Below are 22,960 nucleotides of genomic sequence, written 5' to 3'. Positions count from 1 at the left end.
TCAGTGGGTGTCTCGTCTTTGCTATTACGATGTGTATGAACTGTTACCCAACACAACGTGTCTTTTTTATTCATTGTACAGTTGTACTTTGTGATTGCAGGGACTGCTGACCAGCGGGGTGGAGTTTGAGTCTCTCCCAGCGGCTTTGTCACTTCCTGCAGAATCTGGTCTTTATCCCGTCACTTTAGTTGGTGTTCCCAGAACCACCGGGCAGATATCAGTCAACGGTAAGCCGCCAGCATGTTCAGTGTGTTGTCTTTTCAGAAAAGGTTTTATTTAGATGCCATATCTGGGATCTATTGATGTGTAGTGTGACGACACAGCATTTTTTCTCAATTAGGCCAGACATATTTTTTTCCAGTGGGTCAAGAGACCTAGGCCAGTGTTCATAATATGATCCTTAACTTTGACTTGAATTGATGTGTTTGAGTTTAGTTGGTCAAGTGACATAGGCTATTGTTCATATGTGCCTAAACGTTGACTCTTGAATTGATTGTGTTGCCATCCTTGGGGGGGAAAGGGACCACTTGGTAATTGAACTATCGATGTGTAATAATATGTTGATTACCCATTGTGCCAGGCCAGGCATTTTGTTGACCTGCAATGAAGGACAAACTATGCAGATTGATTAAATAAATGAGAGGTTGACCTCATCCCACCTTTCCCCTAACCTGTCAATGATGGCCTGAAGGATAAAAAAAGCATCTTTAGCCTTCTGCAAAGAGAATCTATAAAACATCAGCCAGGACACCATGGCTCCAACCAGAGGGATAAAGATTTGAGACCCCCTACAGGAAATCAGCTTAAGGGACCACGGCCAAACCTGGAAGAATACAAATTTGATCAATAGACCATCACTGAGCTCATGTACATATTTGCAGAAGGCCATTTTGGACCATCCAGTCACCTGGCCCCATGGAGAGGTTTGAGAAACCTGGTTGGGATTATCCAGTCACCTGGCCCCACACCTAGACATTCGGAGAAGCCAACTTGGGACAATCCGGTTCTCTGGCCCCATGGTGGCGATCATAGAAATCAGATTAGGACCATCTGGTCGACGTTCGGAGAAGTCAGGTTAGGTCAATGTACCTCAATGGACTCTCAGTTTTCTAAACTTGTCGTTACCTCCTCTCTATGGATGCCCTCCTAAAGCGGGGTGTCACTGGAGGGGTAATCAGTCCTGAAAGCCCTGAGTCACAGCTGCTCTAATTCTGTCGACCCAGCGGAAGGTGAGACTGTAATTTCCACCATCTTGTGTACTATCTTGGACTATACTATATGTTGTTAAATGTTGGTGGTTCAATAAAGTATTGCCGCACTCTGTTAGCCTCACCCTGTGTTGGCTGAGTGGTATTCTGCCCATGGGGAAGTAGAGCGGGCGATCAGTGGGATGAGCTTTGGTCAGTGAGGTCTTTCTAACAATAGCCGGGCCGGTGGAAGCGAGCACCCACTGACCCCTCATGTCTCCACAGGTATGGAATATGGATAAAAATGTTTGCACCCGGTCTGAGGAGGAGTCGGGGCTGGGTGCCGTGGTTATGAACGCCCGTCAAATTCATGTAAAGTGTCAGCGTTTCTTATGACAGAAGCGTTTCTCAAGTCTCATAGAGTGACTGCAGACTTGTAGCCTTAAGCCAGACATCCCCTTTAAGGGATAGGTTCTAGATCCAGTGAACCTTTAAGGACAGGAGAATATATTCCGTCATTATTATTTTTCAAGTTTGCACATTTTAGAGAAGTTTTGGATGACGGCGTAGTTAATATATTTGCTCAGACATGGAGCTCTCGTAAGGACAGTTCCCCCACTCCTGTAAATGCTGATTGCATCGAACCTTTCTTGTATTTCGGGATGTAAGACAAATATGGGCACGTCTCTCCTCGTCCGCTGGAATCGTTCACTGCAAGGCGAGAGATCGATTGAGATGACAGCTGGATTAATTAGTCCACGGAGCAGAGCTGTTACTGACCACGGATAATCACAGAACAGTTTTATTAGGATTCTTACACTGTATCTCCTATGCTTCATTGGGGCAGAGAGAGGGATGAGCACAACGTTTCTGACAGGTCTGTCTGGCATCGTCTGATTTGGACGATCGCTACTTTTTGGAGGGGTTCATATGCCGGATCCCCCCAGTAATCCCTCTGCATTACTTACACGTTCCTTGTGCACATTTTCTGCTGAAATATTCGCAGCAGATCCTACCCGAGTTTACTTAGCGCAAAAATCACTCTCTGGAATAATCGTTATTATATTTTATTAAATAAAAAAATAAAATCTTGTCCCATATAATAAATAAAAAAATGTTTTTCTTTTTAAAAATAATGATCTGTAGAATAAAATAGTTATAGATTAAGTTTTGCAGAGCATGGCATTAAAAAATAAAAATAAAATTAGAAGATTGACCTTTTTTCACATTTCCACCTTCCTTTCCTCAAAAATATATATAAAAAATGATTCAGTGTACACTAAAGCTAGAAACTATGAAAGCTAATAGTCTCTGAATTTTAAGGCTCCCCCCCATACACATCCGCACACGCCAATATCGACATGTTCGACATATCGACAGGTACAACATATCGGCAGGTTTGACATATCGAAAGGCTCGGCCTATACTCTAAAGTGTATGGGACCGCCAGGTGACTGATTGTTGGAGGAGATGTTGGTCGGACACGTCCGATCTCGGATGGCCGATTGGTTTGTTCTCTCGGAGATAAGTCCCCAATTGAGGGATCTGTTGGCCTCTTTCTCATGGGAGAAACAGCCGTGACGTCTGTCATCGTTTTGCCAAGAGCCATCTATTTTCTTTGGCCGGCTTTATTTTTTTTTTTTTCATTGTATAGAACTGTAGGAAAGAAAAAAAGTAAAACGAGAAATACTGAATTCAGTGTTTTTTTTGTATCTTCTGCTACAAAATAGTTAATAAATTGTATGTATCCCAAAATGCTGTCAATAACATTTTATTTTCCTGCAAGAAACTACCTTCATCACCAGGAAAAAAAATGTTATGGCTCCTAGAAAATAAAAATCCTGATTCTTAAGACCCAAATGGACCGTATAAAGTGTGGGTGCCCGTAAATAAGATTGTAGAGAGTTACTTTGACCATTTGGACTGACTGTCTTATTAAAAATGATTCTAAGTGAACAGATCCCTGTGAATTTGTGAGTATTAAAAAAGTGATTTATCATGGTGAAAGTTAGAAATCCGAAGACCCAAATGGAGCACAGATGTTAGGCTCACCAGGTGAGGTGGATCCTTTAAGCCCGAACTGCGGGTGAGGAGACCGACTTCAGCACGTGGGCAGCGAGGACTCGTCACACTCGGAAATCTAAGGAACAGAAGGACAGATCGGGTGGAGACCAGCTGGGCTGGAAGCAAGTAGAGCAAACCAAACCTAGGAGTAGAGTCTCAATCCTAAGACACACTTGTGTGTCTTATTGGGACTTAAATAGGTCTAAGGAGATTGTCACTGACGACCTGCAAAACCTGCCGTGGAACACAGCAGAGGGCAGCCGAGTCAGGGGAAGGAGTTGGAGTCAGGGATACCCGGGACAGGTGTGTAACAACAGGACATCCTGATCTGGAGATCTCTCAACTGAGATGGCACATACTTCAGGTCTGAAGAGGTCTTATGGTCCGTAGAAATCCCATGGACATGGCTTATATTAATCTCCATTTTGGCCATTTTTTAAACCACCGTCTCCATATGATATGTAGCTCCCTGATATGTAAACATTTCTTTTCATTCACATTTCGTGAAGGTTTCCACCTTCTCTGATTAAAGGGGTTGTCCAGGCTTTTCAGATAATCTCAGTACATATCTGGGCTGCAGAATGGTGACAATAAGTAATTTACTTTCTGTCACTAGTTTGCACGGTTTTCTAGATATTCTGAACAGAACGTCCAAGGCGGGGTGTGTTATGGCATTGAAATGAGAACTGATCGTAACCTCCTACTCTACTCCAAACATGCCCTCTATAGCAACAAGCCCACCCTGCATAGCTACAGGCCCTCCCCTTCCACATGAACAAGCCCTCCTCACACAGTAACAAATCCTCCCCCTCCAGCAACCTCACTGCAGAGAGCAGCTGCTCCTCCCCCAGACACACGCTGAACAGTGATCTATGGAAAGTGAAACTAGTGAGGAGGGAAAATCGTCCTGTATTCTGGGCTACTCCATGATTATAATACATAACTCGTTATCAGTAATTCCTTCCCTTAGTGTCCCAGGCTGCTGGCAGCAGTGAGAACAGTGTGATGGCCAGTGATGGGGGTCTGCAGCTTCTAATCTGCACAGGGGATGGCAGTCACTGATGTAATCTGTTGTGTGACAAAGCCTCTGCTGTGTTAATGAGACAGGTCTGTGTCACTGATGTCTTCACACAGCAGCAGATTTGGTGCAGTGTATGTGTGAGCTCTGTGTCTCTAATGACACAAATACTGATGGGAGCAGCCTGTCCAATCAGCAGCTGTAACAGTGTGAAGTGTTGGGGGGGTGTATGTATGGAGATATAGATGATACTAAGGATTCTGGTACTATAAATAAAGGGCTTGTTTGTGATGTTGAGGAGCCCTTCCTTCATTCCTTCCTAGCTTTTCACTATTCCTTTCTGACCCTGGCACACCTCCAGCTGTGTACGGTGTGTACCTATATCCTATCACTTTATAATGTTTCTAGCAGAAATACATAACCGGTGCACGCGGACCATTCACCTCTGCCAGTGCTGGGAAAGACAAGCTGCCATTTATTTATGTATTTTGCCATCACCTCCGGGCAATTTTCTGCTTTTTCTGTTATTCGCTTTTCCCTCTCCTTCTTCCATAACTTTTTCTATTTTAACGGCTTAAAGACCCAACTATCGGGGAGAAGTAATGAGCTGTGCTTCAGGTGGGAGCGTCATGTCCTTTCTATTTAAAGCCGTGTTCACATCACTGAGCAAGACTGGAATTAAAGTATTAAGTCAGCGAAGGATCTCAAGGAGCAGAATTAACTTTTATATCTGGATTTACTGTACATTTATCTAGATGAAACATTTTGCTGGACTGCTGCAAATATCCATTACTGGGCAGTGAACTTTTGTTTGCCTAAGCGTTGGGGTTGTATTTTTGGAAGGTAACATTACAAATGAGTGTGATGCATTAAAGAAAAACATAGCTGCTTTCTTCTCAAACACTGCCACCCCTGTTAACAGGGTGTGTGCGGTATTGCAGCCCCATCCTATTTACTTAAAAGGGTTTTCCAGTAGTTAGCATGACGTCACAAAAGTATTTCCTTTCTTTCTAAATGCTTCCCTGCTGCTCCTATTACAACCTGTATCTCTGTCACCACTATACCCAATTTTTTTTTTTTAAAGGGAGTCTCTTCTGGTGGGGGCCTTATTTTGTCCCTTACTCAGGGTCAGATGCCCAAAAGCAGGTTTCTCACTTGCTCAGTGGAGGCCAGGTTTCTCATTGAGCACATTTTCAGGGAAAAAAACTCATTGGGTGCATGGGCAGAAGAAACATGCATCCTCATCTGGTCATAAACAGTGGAAGCAAAGTTTCTCGTTGGGCGTATGGGCAGAGAAAACCAGGTTCCCTACTGGATGTATGAGTAGAGCAAGCTAGGTTTCTCATCAGACTCATAGGCAGGAGGAAGCAAGGTTTCTCATTGGGAGCATGCGCAAAGGAAGCAGGTTTCTCATTGGGAGCATGCGCAAAGGAAGCAGGTTTCTCATTGGGGGGAGCATGCGCAAAGGAAGCAGGTTTCTCATTGGGAGCATGCGCAAAGGAAGCAGGTTTCTCATTGGGAGCATGTACAAAGGAAGCAGGTTTCTCATTGAAAGCATGGACAAAGGAAGCAGGTTTCTCATTGGGAGCATGCGCAAAGGAAGCAGATTTCTCATTAGGAGCATGTACAAAGGAAGCAGGTTTCTCATTGGGAGCATGCGCAAAGGAAGCAGGTTTCTCATTGGGAGCATGTACAAAGGAAGCAGGTTTCTCATTGGGAGCATGTGCAAAGGAAGCAGGTTTCTCATTGGGAGCATGTGCAAAGGAAGCAGGTTTCTCATTGGGAGCATGCGCAAATGAAGCAGGTTTCTCATTGGAAGCATGGACAAAGGAAGCAGGTTTCTCATTGGAAGCATGCGCAAAGGAAGCAGGTTTCTCATTGGAAGCATGCTCAAAGAAAGCAGGTTTTTCCTTGGGAGCTTGCCGTGTCTCTTGTTAGGCACAAGGGGTAGGGAATCTCAGGTTTCTCATTTGGTTCATAGTTAGATAAAGCCACATTTATCGTTGGGTTCATGCACAGTGGAAGCCAGGTGTCTCACTAGGAGCATGCCATGTCTCTTGTTAGGCGCGCAAGGGCTAGTGAATATCAGGTTTCTTGTTTGGTTCCTGCTCAAATGAAGCTGCATTTCTCGTTGGGTTCATGCTCAGAGAAAGCCAGATTTCTCATTGGGAGCATGCGCAAATGAAGCTATGTCTCTCGTTAGGCGCCAGTGTTATTGCAACTCAGGTTTCTCGATAGAGACAAGCACAGTAGAGGTCAGGTTTCTCATTGGGTGCAATCACACAGGAATCCAGGATTTTTGTGGGGTGCATGTGCTGAAGATTTCAGGATTTTCGTTTGGCTCATGTGCGCAGGAGGCTTCTCCATGGGCTCATACCCCTCTCCGTTCCGAAGATGAAAATAAAGACCAGAAGAATATAAACCACATAACAGGATCACATGTTAAAATACTTTATACAGGGAGCTCAACACCAGGACTAGATACAAGTATAGATGTTTAGGCAATGTCCTGTCGATGTCAAGCTAGGGGTGCCACCAATTTTGCTTTTTAACCTCATTAAGACAAAATGGTGCAAATTTGACACACCGTCAAGCTTAGTTCAAGTTGACCATTGCACACCACCTTGCCCCACCAGTTTGTATCTTCGGCATGGAAGCTATAAAGCTCCAAGTTGGGACTATGTGTAGCTACCATAATAAAAAATGATGTTGTCTGACAATACATTCCCTTTAAGGTGCCGGTCCCCTTCCTCTCTCTTGCTGGGGTTGTGACTTGTGCAGTTCTGATCTGGGAACCTAAATATATTCATGTAATTAGTGCATTATGGGGTCACCTGCTCAGGACCACCCTTGTGTATTGGACACCCTCTCTTTAATCCTCGTACTGAGCGGAGGACTCCACCTGATGCATTTGCTCATCGTTCATGGTACCTGAAACCATGGGGGACTAAAAGTATTATGTAGGTGTATTCGCCTTATTCTGCTATCCCTCCGTTCTCTCCTCTTGGGTTACAGGTTATCACACATCTGTATTTGGGGTGTACAGTGATTGTCTTCTCGACAACCTCCCCGGCCTGAAAACCAACGGCTGTACGGTGGACGTAATTCCCGCTTTGCCAAGATTACAAATCAGCACCTCTCTACCCAGGCAAGTATTTCCAGCGCTACGACACTCCGATACTCGGATACATGCTCGATCATCAGTGGTTATGTCTGGGCTTGACAGCGTGTGCTGGGGTCCTGGGCTCAAATGTGATGTTCTCCTGGTTTTACTCTGGGTACTTCCAAATACTCCACCATGGAAGAACAGCTTATGGCTTTTTTACTACATTACATTCAGTGTAATCAGAAAATGACCCATTATCGAAATCAAGGTTTTATTGTTAAAGGGAACCTGTCACCTGTTTTGGCCACCATAAGATACGGCCACCGCCTTTCAGGGCTTATCTACAGCTTTCTATAATGCTGTAGATAAGCCCCTGGTCCGACTTGAAAGATAAGAAAAATAAATTTTATTATACTCAACCAGGAGGCGGGGGAGGTGGATGTGGTCCGGTCCAATGGGTGTCACAGGTGTCCGGCGCCTCCCATCTTCTTGCGACGACGCCCTCTTGCTTCATCGCTCCCTGATATCGCACTTCTGCGCAGGAGCGCAATGCCAGGGAGCGATGAAGAAGCAGGAGGGCGGCGTCGCAAGAAGATGGGAGGCACCAGACCAAAACCAGTGACACCCATCGGACCGGACCGCATCGGTCCACCCCCCTCGGGTGAGTATAATAAAACTTATTTTTCTTATCTTTGTTGTCGGACCGGAGGCTTATCTGCAGCATTATAGAAAGCTGTAGTTAAGCCCTGAAAGGCAGCGGCCGTATCTTATACCGGCCAAAAATGCTGACAGCTTCCCTTTAAGTCTTTTTTTTTTAAAAGATGACTCATAATATTTTTTAACCTTTCCATATTAATATCTTAACAGAAAGAAAAGTCACAAATATTTAAGCTTTCATTCTGGCCAATAGGTCTATATCAGACTCCTGCTTATCGTTTTGCACAACTGGCTTTTCAGCAGTCTCATTATCATCATAGGTAGAATAACAACATAAGGTGCATTGAGTAAATAACACACGAACCACCATTCACAATAAGTGATATCACAGCTCACCTCCTACTCCTCCTCTACAATAAATGATAACCACGTTATATACTGTAGATAACACAGGATCCACCATGCGCAATAGGTGAAGTCACAGCTCACCTCCTCCCCCTCCTGTACAATGGCTGATAACAACCCTTTAAAATATTTATATAAACTGGAATCTGACCCTCAATAATAAATGCAATTTATTTACTCCAGGAACTGTGTATAAACAGATTTTTGACATTTCGGTCTCACTGACCTGTATTAGATGTACACATCTCAATATGGAAATGCAGGAACCCGTTAGTAAGCAAGAAGCTAATATTGCTTGTCTGGAGTATGTCACAAATACAAGTCTGTGCAGCAATGTGGGTGCAGTTTCTTGTTTCCAGGAGGAGCACATTGAAGGGCAGTAACATGACTGTGACTTGTGCCATTCCAGATCGGCGCACTCTTTGCAGCCGTCCAATGACGATGTATCCACCCATGTGTCCGTTCAGCTTTTCAATGGAGAGACCCAGAAGCTTTTGATTAAGCTGGAGAACATTGGAACAGAGCCCCTCGAAACTTTAGAGGTGTCCTCCAAGACAATCAATAACAAAGGTTGGTGGCTCTAAAATACAGAATTAGTTCTGCCGATTGTGAATTTTGGTCATCCTAACTTTTTTTTTATATTTTTTCCCCTCCATCCTGGTCATTATTCCTTCCATCGTGTTTATTTATTTTTGTTTTAAGCCTTTCACTGATCACAAATATTCTGACAATTTTATTGTGAGTTCTTACATTTATGGGACTTTTAATTACAGTTTTGGCCAAAAGTATTGACACCCCTGCAATTCTGTCAGATAGTACTGAGTTTCTTCCTGAAAATGATTGCAAACACAAATTCTTTGGTATTATTATCTTCATTTAATTTGTCTGAAATGAAAAAACACAAAAGAGAATGAAGCAAAAAGCAAAACATTGATCATTTCACACAAAACTCCAAAAATGGGCCAGACAAAAGTATTGGCACCCTCAGCCTAATACTTGGTTGCACAACCTTTAGCCAAAATAACTGCGACCAACCGCTTCCGGTAACCATCAATGAGTTTCTTACAATGCTCTGCTGGAATTTTAGACCATTCTTCTTTGACAAACTGCTCCAGGTCCCTGATATTTGAAGGGTGCCTTCTCCAAACTGCCATTTTTAGATCTCTCCGCAGGTGTTCTATGGGATTCAGGTCTGGACTCATTGCTGGCCACCTTAGAAGTCTCCAGTGCTTTCTCTCAAACCATTTTCTAGTGCTTTTTGAAGTGTGTTTTGGGTCATTGTCCTGCTGGAAGACCCATGACCTCTGAGGGAGACCCAGCTTTCTCACACTGGGCCCTACATTATGCTGCAAAATTTGTTGGTAGTCTTCAGACTTCATAATGCCATGCACACGGTCAAGTAGTCCAGTGCCAGAGGCAGCAAAGCAACCCCAAAACATCAGGGAACCTCCGCCATGTTTGACTGTAGGGACCGTGTTCTTTTCTTTGAATGCCTCTTTTTTTCTCCTGTAAACTCTATGTTGATGCCTTTGCCCAAAAAGCTCTACTTTTGTCTCATCTGACCAGAGAACATTCTTCCAAAACGTTTTAGGCTTTTTCAGGTAAGTTTTGGCAAACTCCAGCCTGGCTTTTTTATGTCTTGGGGTAAGAAGTGGGGTCTTCCTGGGTCTCCTACCATACAGTCCCTTTTCATTCAGATGCCGACGGATAGTACGGGTTGACACTGTTGTACCCTCGGACTGCAGGGCAGCTTGAACTTGCTTGGATGTTAGTCGAGGTTCTTTATCCAACATCCGCACAATCTTGCGTTGAAATCTCTTGTCAATTTTTCTTTTCCGTCCACATCTAGGGAGGTAAGCCACAGTGCCATGGGCTTTAAACTTCCTGATAACACTGCGCACGGTAGACACAGGAACATTCAGGTCTTTGGAGATGGACTTGTAGCCTTGAGATTGCTCATGCTTCCTCACAATTTGGTTTCTCAAGTCCTCAGACAGTTCGTTGGTCTTTCTTTTCTCCATGCTCAATGTGGTAGACACAAGGACACAGGACAGAGGTTGAGTCAACTTTAATCCATGTCAACTGGCTGCAAGTGTGATTTAGTTATTGCCAACACCTGTTAGGTGCCACAGGTAAGTTACAGGTGCTGTTCATTACACAAATTAGAGAAGCATCACATGATTTTTCCAACAGTGCCAATACTTTTGTCCACCCTCTTTTTTATGTTTGGTGTGGAATTATATCCAATTTGGCTTTAGGACAATTCTTTTTGTGTTTTTTCATTTAAGACAAATTAAATGAAGATAATAATACCAAAGAATTTGTGTTTGCAATCATTTTCAGGAAGAAACTGAGTATTATCTAACAGAATTGTAGGGGTGTCAATACTTTTGGCCACAACTGTATGATACCCCAAATTTTTAAAGGATGCCTGTAATTGGGACTGTCATAATTTAGCTGGAGCCAAGAGCAGCTACGAAAAGCGTCTGTAGCGTAAGAAGACCCAGTCTTTCCTTACGTATCATAGATCGTGCAATAATTAAAGGGGGCATTCTCAACTTATGTATTCAGCAGCATTGCAGTCTCCTTATTTGATTTCTGGTCGGGTGGGCTTCAGTGAGTAACAGTCCTGGTCACTAGGAGAAATGGAGCAATAGCAGAATTTGTGCTGAGCTTTATAGTTCTGCTGTAACACATTGTTATCAGTGGTTTACTTACAGAGATAATGGGGCATTTAAACAAGCACACATCTCAGGAAAGTGAGAGCCTTGATTGCTCTGGAAGCTGCTGATGCTTGTGCAGTCTGCCAGGGCCTGGTGTTTTTACAGGACTGATTTAGATATGGGATAGATGGATAAATGAATACTAGACAGGTATTAGACATGTAGAACGATAATCATATAGATATTATAAAGATACATGTGAGAGAAATGGAAACAAAGATACAAAATGTAAATAAAGCCTAAAGAGGGACCTGTCATAAAGTCAAGAGTGGACATTTTATTTCCTTAATTTATTGATGCTTCTCTTCTAAGTATTCCAGTTTTTTGTTTTGTAAATCTGCCATATGGGTCCAGTGATATAGGCCTTTTTATTTAGTGTTGTGGCTCAGTGGATCCTCTGGGGCGTGTCTTTAGGCTGTATTACCCTGTGAAGACCATAAAATTAGAAGAAAATAAAAATGACCATAGCTCTGGATCCGTATGGCAGATTTACAAGAAAAAAAAATGCTGGTTTAACTGTAGAACAGTATAACCGCTCAGGAGCTGAAGATGAGTGAGGCGAACAGCTAACTGCTGAATAGAAATCAATGGGCTGGAGAGAAGTGTCTGGGATGTTAGGAGTTAACTCCTTTCCTAGAATGTAACCACTGATCACACAGGGTCTGGTGGTTGAGCCTATTAGAAACCAGCTGTACACTATGGTCGAGCCTATTACAAACCAGCTGTACACTATGTAAGATCAAAGCAGGAGAATGACAGCAGATAGAAAAAGAAAGTTAATTGCAAGCCTGCATATTTTTTTACTGTCTTACTAGCTAAATCAGTTTCAGAATCTGAACATATCCCTTTTATCTTTTTGGAGGAAACTGAACGCTTGCTGTCAGGATGTTTGTTTTTTTTTACCCTATTTTAGCAGTAACTGACGGGACGTGGCCCATTTCTGGAATTACCCGATGGTCAATGTTTGATTAAAAAAAGTAGAATTTCCAGTGGTAAGAAAACTAAATAATTCTGCAGCTAGCGGCCAGACCAGATTCTGGATTAATAGAATATAACTTTTTTTTTTTATTTGAATTCTTCTAATATTATTAAAACTATAAGGCTAGTTTCACACTTGCTTTTTTTTGCAGCGCGTTTTTCCCGCAAAAAAACGCATTGAAAAAACGCATACAAAAGCATACAACTGCTGCGTTTTTTTCAAGCATTTTTATGAGCATGCATGAAAAAAACGCAGCGTTTTTATGCGTTTGTATGCGTTTTTAGTGCGTTTTTACCGCGTTTGCGTTTTTTCCAAACATTAGGTGGCCCTCACACTAACCCAAACCATGACTTTACTAACCCTAACCCTGACCCTGACCCTAACCCTGACCCTAACCCTTAACCAAACCATACTTAACCCTAACCCAAACCCTAAACCCTAACTAACCCTGACCCTAAACCTAACCCTAACCCTAAACCCCCTTAACTAACCCTAACTCTAACCCAAACCTCTAAATTCCATTGTCTAAACTAATGGTAAAAAAAAAAACGCATGTGCAAAAAAACGCATACATAAGCATGCCAATGCGCACATATGCTCACCATAGACTTATAATGGGTGTCTTGCTGTAAAAAAACGCATTGCACGCGCATGCGTTTTTTTGAGGCAAGTCGGACGCACAAAAAATGCAACAGGTTTGCATTTTGTGCGCCCGAGCGCATACCGCAAAAAAACGCATGCGCGGAAAAACGCGTACAAACGCATGTGTATGCGCACATAAGCGCATCCCATGCAAAGTATAGGAAAAAAAACACGCATGCGCTATTTAGCGCTAAAATACCGCGAAAAAAAACGCAAATGTGAAACCAGCCTAAAATCCTTTTTTTCTTCCGTATTTTTCAGAATTTTCTATACCAACCTGATGAACATTAATTTTATGTAGATTGATCTGTAGCTTGGACCTTACTACATTTGCATCCCGGGTGTCTGGCTGAATTGTGATGCTCCGGCAGCCTCTAATTGCTCCTTGTAGCCGGCGTCAGGCCGAGGGAGTCGCTTTTTCAGATTTCTAAGTCGATGGCTGTTTTAATTCTGGAAATCTTTAGAAAGCTCCTGGCTTCGTGCACTCGTATATCTCGCAGCTAATTCCCGGCTCCTCGTGTAACTCGTGGCTTTTGGGAGAGGGAAGGAGGTTTATAAGTGAAATTAATCCCCGGTGACTTCTCCACTTACCTGATCCGAGAGCTTTGGAAGGCGGGATCCCTGAGGACGTCTGCGGAGATTGATGGGAGGCAACGTCGTCTACTTTTTTTAAATTCCTTTTCCCTAGGTAATGGTTCGCTAACATTGCATAGGCAAAAACTTTGATGAAAGATGAAAATTCTGTTCCTGGAGAATTGTTACCTGGTAATAAGACGCCAGACCCTGAAATTAAGAAATAGATTTTTTTAAACAAGTAAAAAGCAAAGATAATTTCTTCACCTGTAACATTGTGTCATTAGTATCCGTTATTACCATCCCTGTGTCCGTTATTACCATCCCTGTGTCCGTTATTACCATCCCTGTGTCCGTTATTACCATCCCTGTGTCCGTTATTACCATCCCTGTGTCTGTTATTACCATCCCTGTGTCTGTTATTACCATCCCTGTGTCTGTTATTACCATCCCTGTGTCCGTTATTACCATCCCTGTGTCTGTTATTACCATCCCTGTGTCCGTTATTACCATCCCTGTGTCTGTTATTACCATCCCTGTGTCTGTTATTACCATCCCTGTGTCCGTTATTACCATCCCTGTGTCTGTTATTACCATCCCTGTGTCTGTTATTACCATCCCTGTGTCTGTTATTACCATCCCTGTGTCCGTTATTACCATCCCTGTGTCTGTTATTACCATCCCTGTGTCCGTTATTACCATCCCTGTGTCTGTTATTACCATCCCTGTGTCTGTTATTACCATCCCTGTGTCTGTTATTACCATCCCTGTGTCTGTTATTACCATCCCTGTGTCCGTTATTACCATCCCTGTGTCTGTTATTACCATCCCTGTGTCTGTTATTACCATCCCTGTGTCTGTTATTACCATCCCTGTGTCTGTTATTACCATCCCTGTGTCTGTTATTACCATCCCTCTGTCCGTTATTACCATCCCTGTGTCTGTTATTACCATCCCTGTGTCTGTTATTACCATCCCTGTGTCTGTTATTACCATCCCTGTGTCTGTTATTACCATCCCTGTGTCTGTTATTACCATCCCTCTGTCCGTTATTACCATCCCTCTGTCCGTTATTACCATCCCTCTGTCCGTTATTACCATCCCTGTGTCCGTTATTACCATCCCTGTGTCTGTTTTTACCATCTGTGTGTCTGTTTTTACCATCCCTGTGTCCGTTTTTAAGATAAGATAATCCTTTAATCGTCCCACCATGGGGAAATTCAGAGCATTACAGCAGCAAGGCAGGAACAAGTACAGATGCATAAAGGCATTACATTGACAGTAGGTAGGTACATATACAAAAAAAAAAGATATAACCGGACTATCACAACTTTGGATCTATCAGTTCACTGTTTGGGTCGTTCTCCGTTTTGGACAGTGCTGGTTATACAGCCTAACTGCAGCAGGAAGGAAGGACTTTCGATAGCACTCCCTCTCACATTTAGGATGAAGTAGGCGGTCTGTTGTGAGTTCATTTTCCCCTTCACCATTGAGGTCTGATGAACTCCCTCTTCTGGTGAAGGAAGGTAGTGAGGCTGATTACAAAGCACCTGAGCAGAATGATGATGACTGGGATTGCTGACTGGATATAAGGCAGTCGACGCCCTTCTGCCTTGCGGGTGATTACTCTGTGGGATTCTTGGAGACCAGTCTGATTCCTGCTCCTCAAAAGCTAAGTTTTCTGCTCTACTTTTTGCATTTGTGTTTTGGTTTTGTTTTGCCTTTCCCTGCTGGGTGAGCTGAATTCCTTTTTGCTCTGTCTTCAGATAATACCTGAGTACTGATATAGTCTTTTTGAAGCCTAGCGTCTTCAGGGCTTTTTTCCTTATCAGTCTGTTGGCTCTTGTTTTTGAGAGGGTTTTGGCGGATTGCAGACAGCAGCTTTTCTATTCTGTCCTATTTAGTTAGCTTGGGCCTCATCATTTGCTCAGCCTATCTTTCTATCTGTGTGAGTGTTTTTTCATCTTGCTTCACCGTCATTATATGTTGGGGGCTGCCTATTGCTTTATGGTCTGCTCTGGGGCAGTTTAGATTTCCCTTTCTGTCTTTAGGCTATGTAGTTCTCCGGCTGTGATCGAGGGGTCTAGGGCACCGTAGGGACCCCCCACGGCTACTGCTAGTTGTTGTTAGGTTCAGGGGTCTGCAATCCGATAGCTGCCAACTTCTCTGGTTTTCTGGACTTAGCTAGCATTTCTGTTTTTGCCTCCTACTGTGACTCATTCATAACACGGTCACTGACAGTACTGCACATCTTTGACACGGTCTCATGCATGGGATGGGAATCATTCTGCACCATGTAGCTCACCTTGGCCAGTATCCTCCTGTCGCCTACTTCCTGAACTGGATCAAGGGGGCATCCCAGGACAGAGCTGGCCCTTCTAATCAGTTTGTCCAGCCTATTCCTGTCCCTGGTTGATCTGCCACTACCCCAGCACGCCACACCAAAGAAGATGACTGATGCCACAACAGAGTTGAAGAAGGATGCAAGGAGTGCCCCTCTAACGCCGAAGGCTCTCAGCCTTCTGAGCAGATAAAGCCTACTGTGGCCCTTCCTGTACACTGCATCCAAGTGATGGGCCCAGTAAAGCTTATTATTGAGGATCACACCAAGGTACTTATAGGTGTCGACTATCTCAATGTCATTTCCCTGAATGTTCACCACTACTGGTGGATTTTTTCCCTTGCGAAAGTCCACCACCAATTCTTTGGTCTTCTCGGAATTAATCCTAAGGTGGTTCCTCTGACACCACTCCACAAAAGCTTGGTTAGTATCTCTGTACTCTCTTTCATCTCCTCCTGTGATGAGGCCTACTATTGCAGTCATCAGAATACTTCTGCAAGTAGCAGCTAGATGAGTTGCACTTAAAATCCTCAGTGTACAGTGTGAAGAGAAAAGGGGCAAGAACTGTACCTTGAGGTGCCCCTGTATTGCAGATCACCGTGTCTGACACACTGTCCCGAACCTTTACAAACTGAGGTCGGTTTGTGAGGTAGTTAAGGATCCAGGTGGAGAGTTGGAGGTCCACGCCAACAAGGCCCAGCTTGTCTCTCAGTAGACCTGGCTGTATGGTATTAAAAGCACTAGAGAAATCGAAGAACATTATTCTCACAGTGTTCCCAGGTTTCTCCAGGTGAGAGAGAGTCCTATCTAGAAGGTGGATAATGGCATCATCCACACCAATGCCCGGCCTGTAGGCAAAGTGGAGAGGGTCCATATCCGAGCTCACTAGAGGACGGAGACGTGTGAGAACCAATCTCTCTAGTACCTTCATCAGGTGTGATGTCAATGCTAGAGGTCTATAGTCATTAAGGTCTTTCGGATAAGGTTTCTTCGGAACTGGTACCACACACGATAATTTCCACAGTTGTGGTACTATACTTATTCTCAGGCTTATATTGAACAGATATGTAATGATCTCACTCAGCTGGTGCCCGCAGGTTTTGATTAGCCTTGCACTGATGCCGTCAGGACCTGCAGCCTTCAAAACTTTGATCTTATCCAGTTCTTTTGCAACCTGGGTACTTGTGAAGAACAGACCCTTGCTCAGTTGACAAGTTGCAGCAGGGGGTGAGGTTATTGTAGCAGAGAGGTGTGAATGGTATGCAGGGGCAGGAGCAGCCAGTGTGTGATTAAATCTGTTAAAGAATAGATTAAGTTCATTAAGCCCCTCTTTATCTACAACCATCCTGGAGACAGTCTGTCATTGCCCAGATATAGACTTTAGACCCTCCCAGACTTCATGAATCCTTTTCTGTGACAATTTCAGTTCAATCTTTCTCTTATAATTAGCCTTTCCCTGCCTGATTAGATTCTTCAGATCTTTCTGCACTTCTCTCAGCCTGCCCTTGTCACCTGATCTGAAGGCCAACTTCTTCTCTTTGAGAAGAGCCTTTATTCTGGGGCTGATCCATGGTTTATTGTTCGAGAAGCACCTCACTACTTTTGTGGGTATCGTGTTGTCTACACAGAAATTAATGTAGTCCGTTATACAGTGTGTGAGACCATCCATGTCATCACCATAGGAATCTTGCACCACTTCCCAAGTGGTTGTTTCAAAGCAGTCTCTCAGAGCATCATCACTCTCCTCAGTCCATATCCTCACTGTGCGAGTGACAGCAGGTTCTCTCTGTACATGTGGCTTGTACACGGGTTGGAGGTGCAGTAGGTTGTGATCCGATCTTCCAAGGGGCGGTAGGGCTGACGAGGCATATGCCCCTCTCACATTGGCAAAGAACAAGTCCAATATTTTGTTGTCTCTAGTGAGGCAGGTAACATACTGTGTGCAACCGGGTAGTATGGATGCTGGAGACACATGATTGAAGTCTCCCGAAACCAGAAGGAGTGCTTGGGGGTGAAGGGACTGCATCATGCTAACTGTGGATTGTAGGACCTCAGTGGCGGCATCAGCTTTCGCAGAAGGGAGGACATATGCAGCTATCATGATTACATGCGATAGTTCCCTCGGTAAATAAAAAGGTCTCATGCCCACAGCTAATAGCTCAATGTCCTTACAGCATGTTTGCTCCTTGACCACGATGTGCCTAGAGTCACACCATCTATCATTCACAAATATCGCCAGCCCTCCGCCTTTCCTCTTACCGCTCTCCCTTGTCCTGTCCGCGCGAATGAGTTTAAAGCCATCCAACGAGACAACAGTGTCCGGAGTACCTTCGGTGAGCCAAGTCTCTGCAAACAGCAACATGCTGCTCTCCCTTAATTCCCGATGATGTCTGATCAGCGCCGACAGTTCGTCCATCTTATTCCCGTGTGACCTCACATTGCCCATAATGACAGAGGGAAGAGCAGGTCTATTGCGCCGCCTTCTAGCTTTCCTGAGGGCTCAAGCTCTGCAACCTCTTCTCTTAGTCCACCTTATTTCTGGTAGAATGTCCTCTGGTCTATTAGCAGCGTGCTGCCTTGCTGTATCCCTAAGCAGCAGTTTAGCTTCTCTGGAGTAGACAATAGGGTCTTGTTCAGTTCCTGGATTTCCCAACACAATAGATCCAAGTAAAAACAAGGTAAAAAGTCCATCGAAGGTCCAGGTCCTCTTATGGTTTTCCATAGTGCAATGTCCTTTGGAGTAACAATAAAAAAGAGAAAGGAAAAATAGAAAAAAGGAGAGCAAAGAAGGAGCTACCTGTAACAGGCTGCCACTCCAGCGGCACCAGAAGATTGAGAAAATTTACCATCAGTGTCCAATTTTACCATACCTGTGTCTGATTTTACCATTTGCGTGTCTGTTTTTACCATCCCTGTGTCCGTTTTTACCATCCCTGTGTCTGATTTTACCATCTACATGTCTGTTTTTGCCATCCCTGTGTCCGTTTTTAGCATCCCTGTGTCCGTTTTTACCATCCCTGTGTCCGTTTTTACCATCCCTGTGTCTGTTTTTACCATCAGTGTCTGTTTTTACCATCAGTGTCTGTTTTTACCATCCCTGTGTCTGTTTTTACCATCCCTGTGTCGGTTTTTACCATCCCTGTGTCCGTTTTTACCATCCCTGTGTCCGTTTTTACCATCCCTGTGTCCGTTTTTACCATCCCTGTGTCAGTTTTTACCATCCCTGTGTCTTTTATTTACCATCCCTGTGTCTGTTTTTACCACTGTGTCCGTTTTTACCATCCCTGTTATGAATGAGTCACCGTAGGAGGCAAAAACAGAAATACTAGCTAAGTCCAGAAAACCAGAGAAGTTGGCAGCTATCGGATTGCAGACCCCTGAACCTATCAACAACAACTAGCAGTAGCCGTGGGGGGTTCCTACGGTGCCCTAGACCCCTCGATCACAGCCGGAGAACTACATAGCCTAAAGACAGAAAGGGAAATCTAAACTGCCCCAGAGCAGACCCCAAAGCAATAGGCAGCCCCCAACATATAATGACCGTGAAGCAAGATGAAAAAACACTCACACAGATAGAAAGATAGGCTGAGCAAATGATGGGGCTCAAGCTAACTAGATAGGACAGGATAGAAAAGCTGCTGTCTGTAATCCGCCAAAACCCTATCAAAACAAGAGCCAACAGCTGATAGGGAAAAAAGCCCTGAAGACGCTAGGCTTCAAAAAGACTATATCAGTACTCGGGTATTTTCTGAAGACAGAGCAAAAAGGAATTCAGCTCACCCCAGCAGGGAATGGCAGAAATCAAGGAAAACAATGCAAAACAAAGCCAAAGCACAAATGCAAAAAGTAGAGCAGAAAACTTAGCTTTTGAGGAGCAGTAATCAGACTGGTCTCCTAGAATCCCTCAGAGAGATCACCAGCAAGGCAGAAGGGCGTCGGCTGCCTTATATCCAGTCAGTAATTTCCGTCACCCAGTCATCATCATCCTGCCCAGGTGCTTGGTAATCAGCCTCACTACCTTCCTTCACCAGAAGAGGGAGTTCATCAGACCTCAATGGTGAAGGGGAAAATGAACTCAACACATCAGCACCCTTCTTAGTTAGATCAGTCAATGGCTTGGCAATACTAGAAAATTTTGCTATAAATTTCCGATAAAAATTAGCAAAACCCAAAAACTTCTGGAGGGCCTTCGAAGAAGTGGGCTGAACCCAATCATAAATGGCCTGTACCTTGGCCGGGTCCATTTCAGTAGTTGACGGAGACAAAATAAATCCCAAAAAAGAAATCCTCTGTACCCCAAAAAGGCATTTCGATCCTTTGACAAACAGGGAATTCTCCCTCAAGATCCGGAACACAGTCCGAATATGTTCCACATGAGAATCCCAATCCTTGGAGAAGATCAAAATATCATCCAGATAGATAATCAAAAATTTATCCACAAAGTCTCGGAAAATATCGTTCATGAAGCACTGGAAGACAGAAGGGGCATTAGTGAGCCCAGAAGGCATCACCAGGTACTCAAAATGTCCCTCCGGAGTATTAAACGCCGTCTTCCATTCAGCCCCATGCTTAATGCGGATAAGATTATACGCCCCCCTGAGGTCAAGCTTGGTAAACCAGCAAGCACCTTTAACTCTGGAGAATAGATCCAAAATCAGGGGTAACGGATACTGATATTTTATAGTAATTTTGTTGAGGGCACGATAATAAATACAAGGCCTTAATGAACCATCCTTTTTGGCCACGAAAAAAAACCCAGCACCTAAGGGTGAAGAGGATGGTCTAATATGACCCTTCTCCAACGCCTCCTTAATATAGGATCGCATAGCCTCGTGCTTGGGTACAGATAAATTGAAGAGCCGACCCTTGGGAAATTTACACCCTGGGCTCAGTTCAATTACACAGTCATAACTCCTATGAGGAGGCAAAGACGCAGACTCATTCTCACTAAATACATCATAAAAATCCGCCAAATAGTCAGGAACATCATGCGACTGAGGAGAGGTGGAAAAAACCGAAGCCTCACTAAGGGCACACCGACAACCCCAACTCACCACAGACACAGATTTCCAATCCAAAACTGGATTATGAATTTGCAACCAGGGAAACCCCAGAACAATGGTATCATGCAAATTATGCAACACCAAAAATCTGCAATATTCTTGATGGTCTGGGGCGACCCGCATTACCACCAGGGTCCAAAACTGAGGTTTATTTTTCGCCAAAGGAGTAGCATCAATCCCCCTCAAAGGGATAGGCGTCCGCAGAGGTGTCATAGGAAATCCACAACGTTTAGCAAAATCCAAGTCCATTAGGTTCGCTGCTCCCGAATCCACAAAAGCCTTGGCGGAAAATGTGGACGAGGAGCAGATCAGAGTAATTGCCAGAAGAAACTTAGGTTGAACACCACCCACAGAAAACGTGTGTGCAAAACGTTTCTCTCGTTTAGGACAGACAGAAATAATATGCGAGGCATCTCCACAAAAAAAAACACAGCTTATTACGCCTTCTGAACTCCTGACGTTGCTCCCTGGACAAAACTCTATCACATTGCATAGATTCGGACATTTGTTCAACAGGTGGCAACACCTCTCGTGCAGTCCTGCGTTCACGTAAACGCCGATCAACCTGAATGGCTAATGACATAGAATTGTCAAGACCAGAGGGAACAGGAAATCCCACCATAGTATCTTTTACGGCTTCTGACAAACCCTTCCGAAAGAGAGCTGCCAAGGCATTATCATTCCAGGTAGTAAGGACCGCCCACTTCCGGAATTTTTGACAGTACAATTCTGCGGAATATCGACCCTGGCTCAATGCCAACAGGGTCTTTTCAGCCTGATCAATAGCATTAGGTTCGTCATACAACAACCCCAAGGCCTGAAAAAATGCGTTCACATTAGTCAGAATAGGATCATCTGGTTTCAAAGAAAACGCCCAATCCTGGGGATCACCACGCAGCAAAGATGACAATTTTAACCTGCTGCGCGGAGCTCCCTGACGAGTTAGGCTTCAAGGCAAAAAATAATTTACAATTATTTTTGAAATTCAAAAATTTAGACCGATCCCCAAAAAACACATCAGGAGTAGGGATCTTTGGTTTAGCAGCATGTGAATGAGCAAGGTAGGTGGAAATTCCCTGCACTTCCGCAGCGAGCTGCGCCACACGATCAGACAATTGCTTTATCTCCATTGAGAGAAAAAAAAATTCCCCCTACGGCCTCAGAGATATAGAGGAAAAAATATACACACTTTTTTTTTTTTTTTTTTTTTACAAATCTTACCTGCTATTGAGTACCCTAGGATCTACGGTATGGCTGGTGATTCTGTTATGAATGAGTCACCGTAGAAGGCAAAAACAGAAATACTAGCTAAGTCCAGAAAACCAGAGCAGTTGGCAGCTATCGGATTGCAGACCCCTGAACCTATCAACAACAACTAGCAGAAGCCGTGGGGGGTTTCCTACGGTGCCCTAGACCCCTCGATCACAGCCGGAGAACTACATAGCCTAAAGACAGAAAGGGAAATCTAAACTGCCCCAGAGCAGACCCCAAAGCAATAGGCAGCCCCCAACATATAATGACAGTGAAGCAAGATGAAAAAACACTCACACAGATAGAAAGATAGGCTGAGCAAATGATGGGGCCCAAGCTAACTAGATAGGACAGGATAGAAAAGCTGCTGTCTGTAATCCGCCAAAACCCTATCAAAACAAGAGCCAACAGCTGATAGGGAAAAGAGCCCGGAAGACGCTAGGCTTCAAAAAGACTATATCAGTACTCAGGTATTTTCTGAAGACAGAGCAAAAAGAAATTCAGCTCACCCCAGCAGGGAATGGCAGAAATCAAGGAAAACAATGCAAAACAAAACCAAAACACAAATGCAAAAAGTTGGGCAGATAAGGCAGAAGGGCGTCGGCTGCCTTATATCCAGTCAGTAATTCCCGTCACCCAGTCATCATCATCCTGCCCAGGTGCTTGGTAATCAGCCTCACTACCTTCCTTCACCAGAAGAGGGAGTTCATCAGACCTCAATGGTGAAGGGGAAAATGAACTCACAACACATCCCTGTGTCCGTTTTTACCATCCCTGTGTCTGTTTTTACCATCCCTGTGTCTTTTATTTACCATCCCTGTGTCCGTTTTTACCATCCGTGTCCGTTTTTACCATCAGTGTCGGCTTTTACCATCCAAGTGTCCGTTTTTACCATCCCTGTGTCTGTTTTTACCATCAGTGTCTGTTATTACCATCCCTGTCTTTTATTTA

At 44.0% G+C, this 22,960-nt stretch overlaps 1 protein-coding gene across 4 annotated transcripts in view; it reads left to right on the top strand.

Annotated features, from left to right (window-relative positions):
* TRAPPC9 (trafficking protein particle complex subunit 9) overlaps window positions 1–22,960 on the top strand; it is a 691,224-nt gene that overhangs the window by 125,060 nt on the left and 543,204 nt on the right. For all 4 annotated transcript variants that reach the window (XM_073590384.1, XM_073590386.1, XM_073590387.1 and 1 more), the window contains exons 13-15: window positions 101–227; window positions 7,285–7,417; window positions 8,847–9,007. In XM_073590384.1, coding sequence (XP_073446485.1) covers window positions 101–227; window positions 7,285–7,417; window positions 8,847–9,007 — 421 coding nt within the window. The remainder of the gene's footprint in view (window positions 1–100; window positions 228–7,284; window positions 7,418–8,846; window positions 9,008–22,960) is intronic.

Source organism: Dendrobates tinctorius, unplaced genomic scaffold, assembly GCF_039654945.1.
Source record: "Dendrobates tinctorius isolate UK_male_01 unplaced genomic scaffold, ASM3965494v1 ptg000116l, whole genome shotgun sequence".
Classification (NCBI taxonomy): Eukaryota; Metazoa; Chordata; class Amphibia; order Anura; family Dendrobatidae; genus Dendrobates; species Dendrobates tinctorius.
This window is presented reverse-complemented; position numbering and strand designations above follow the sequence as displayed.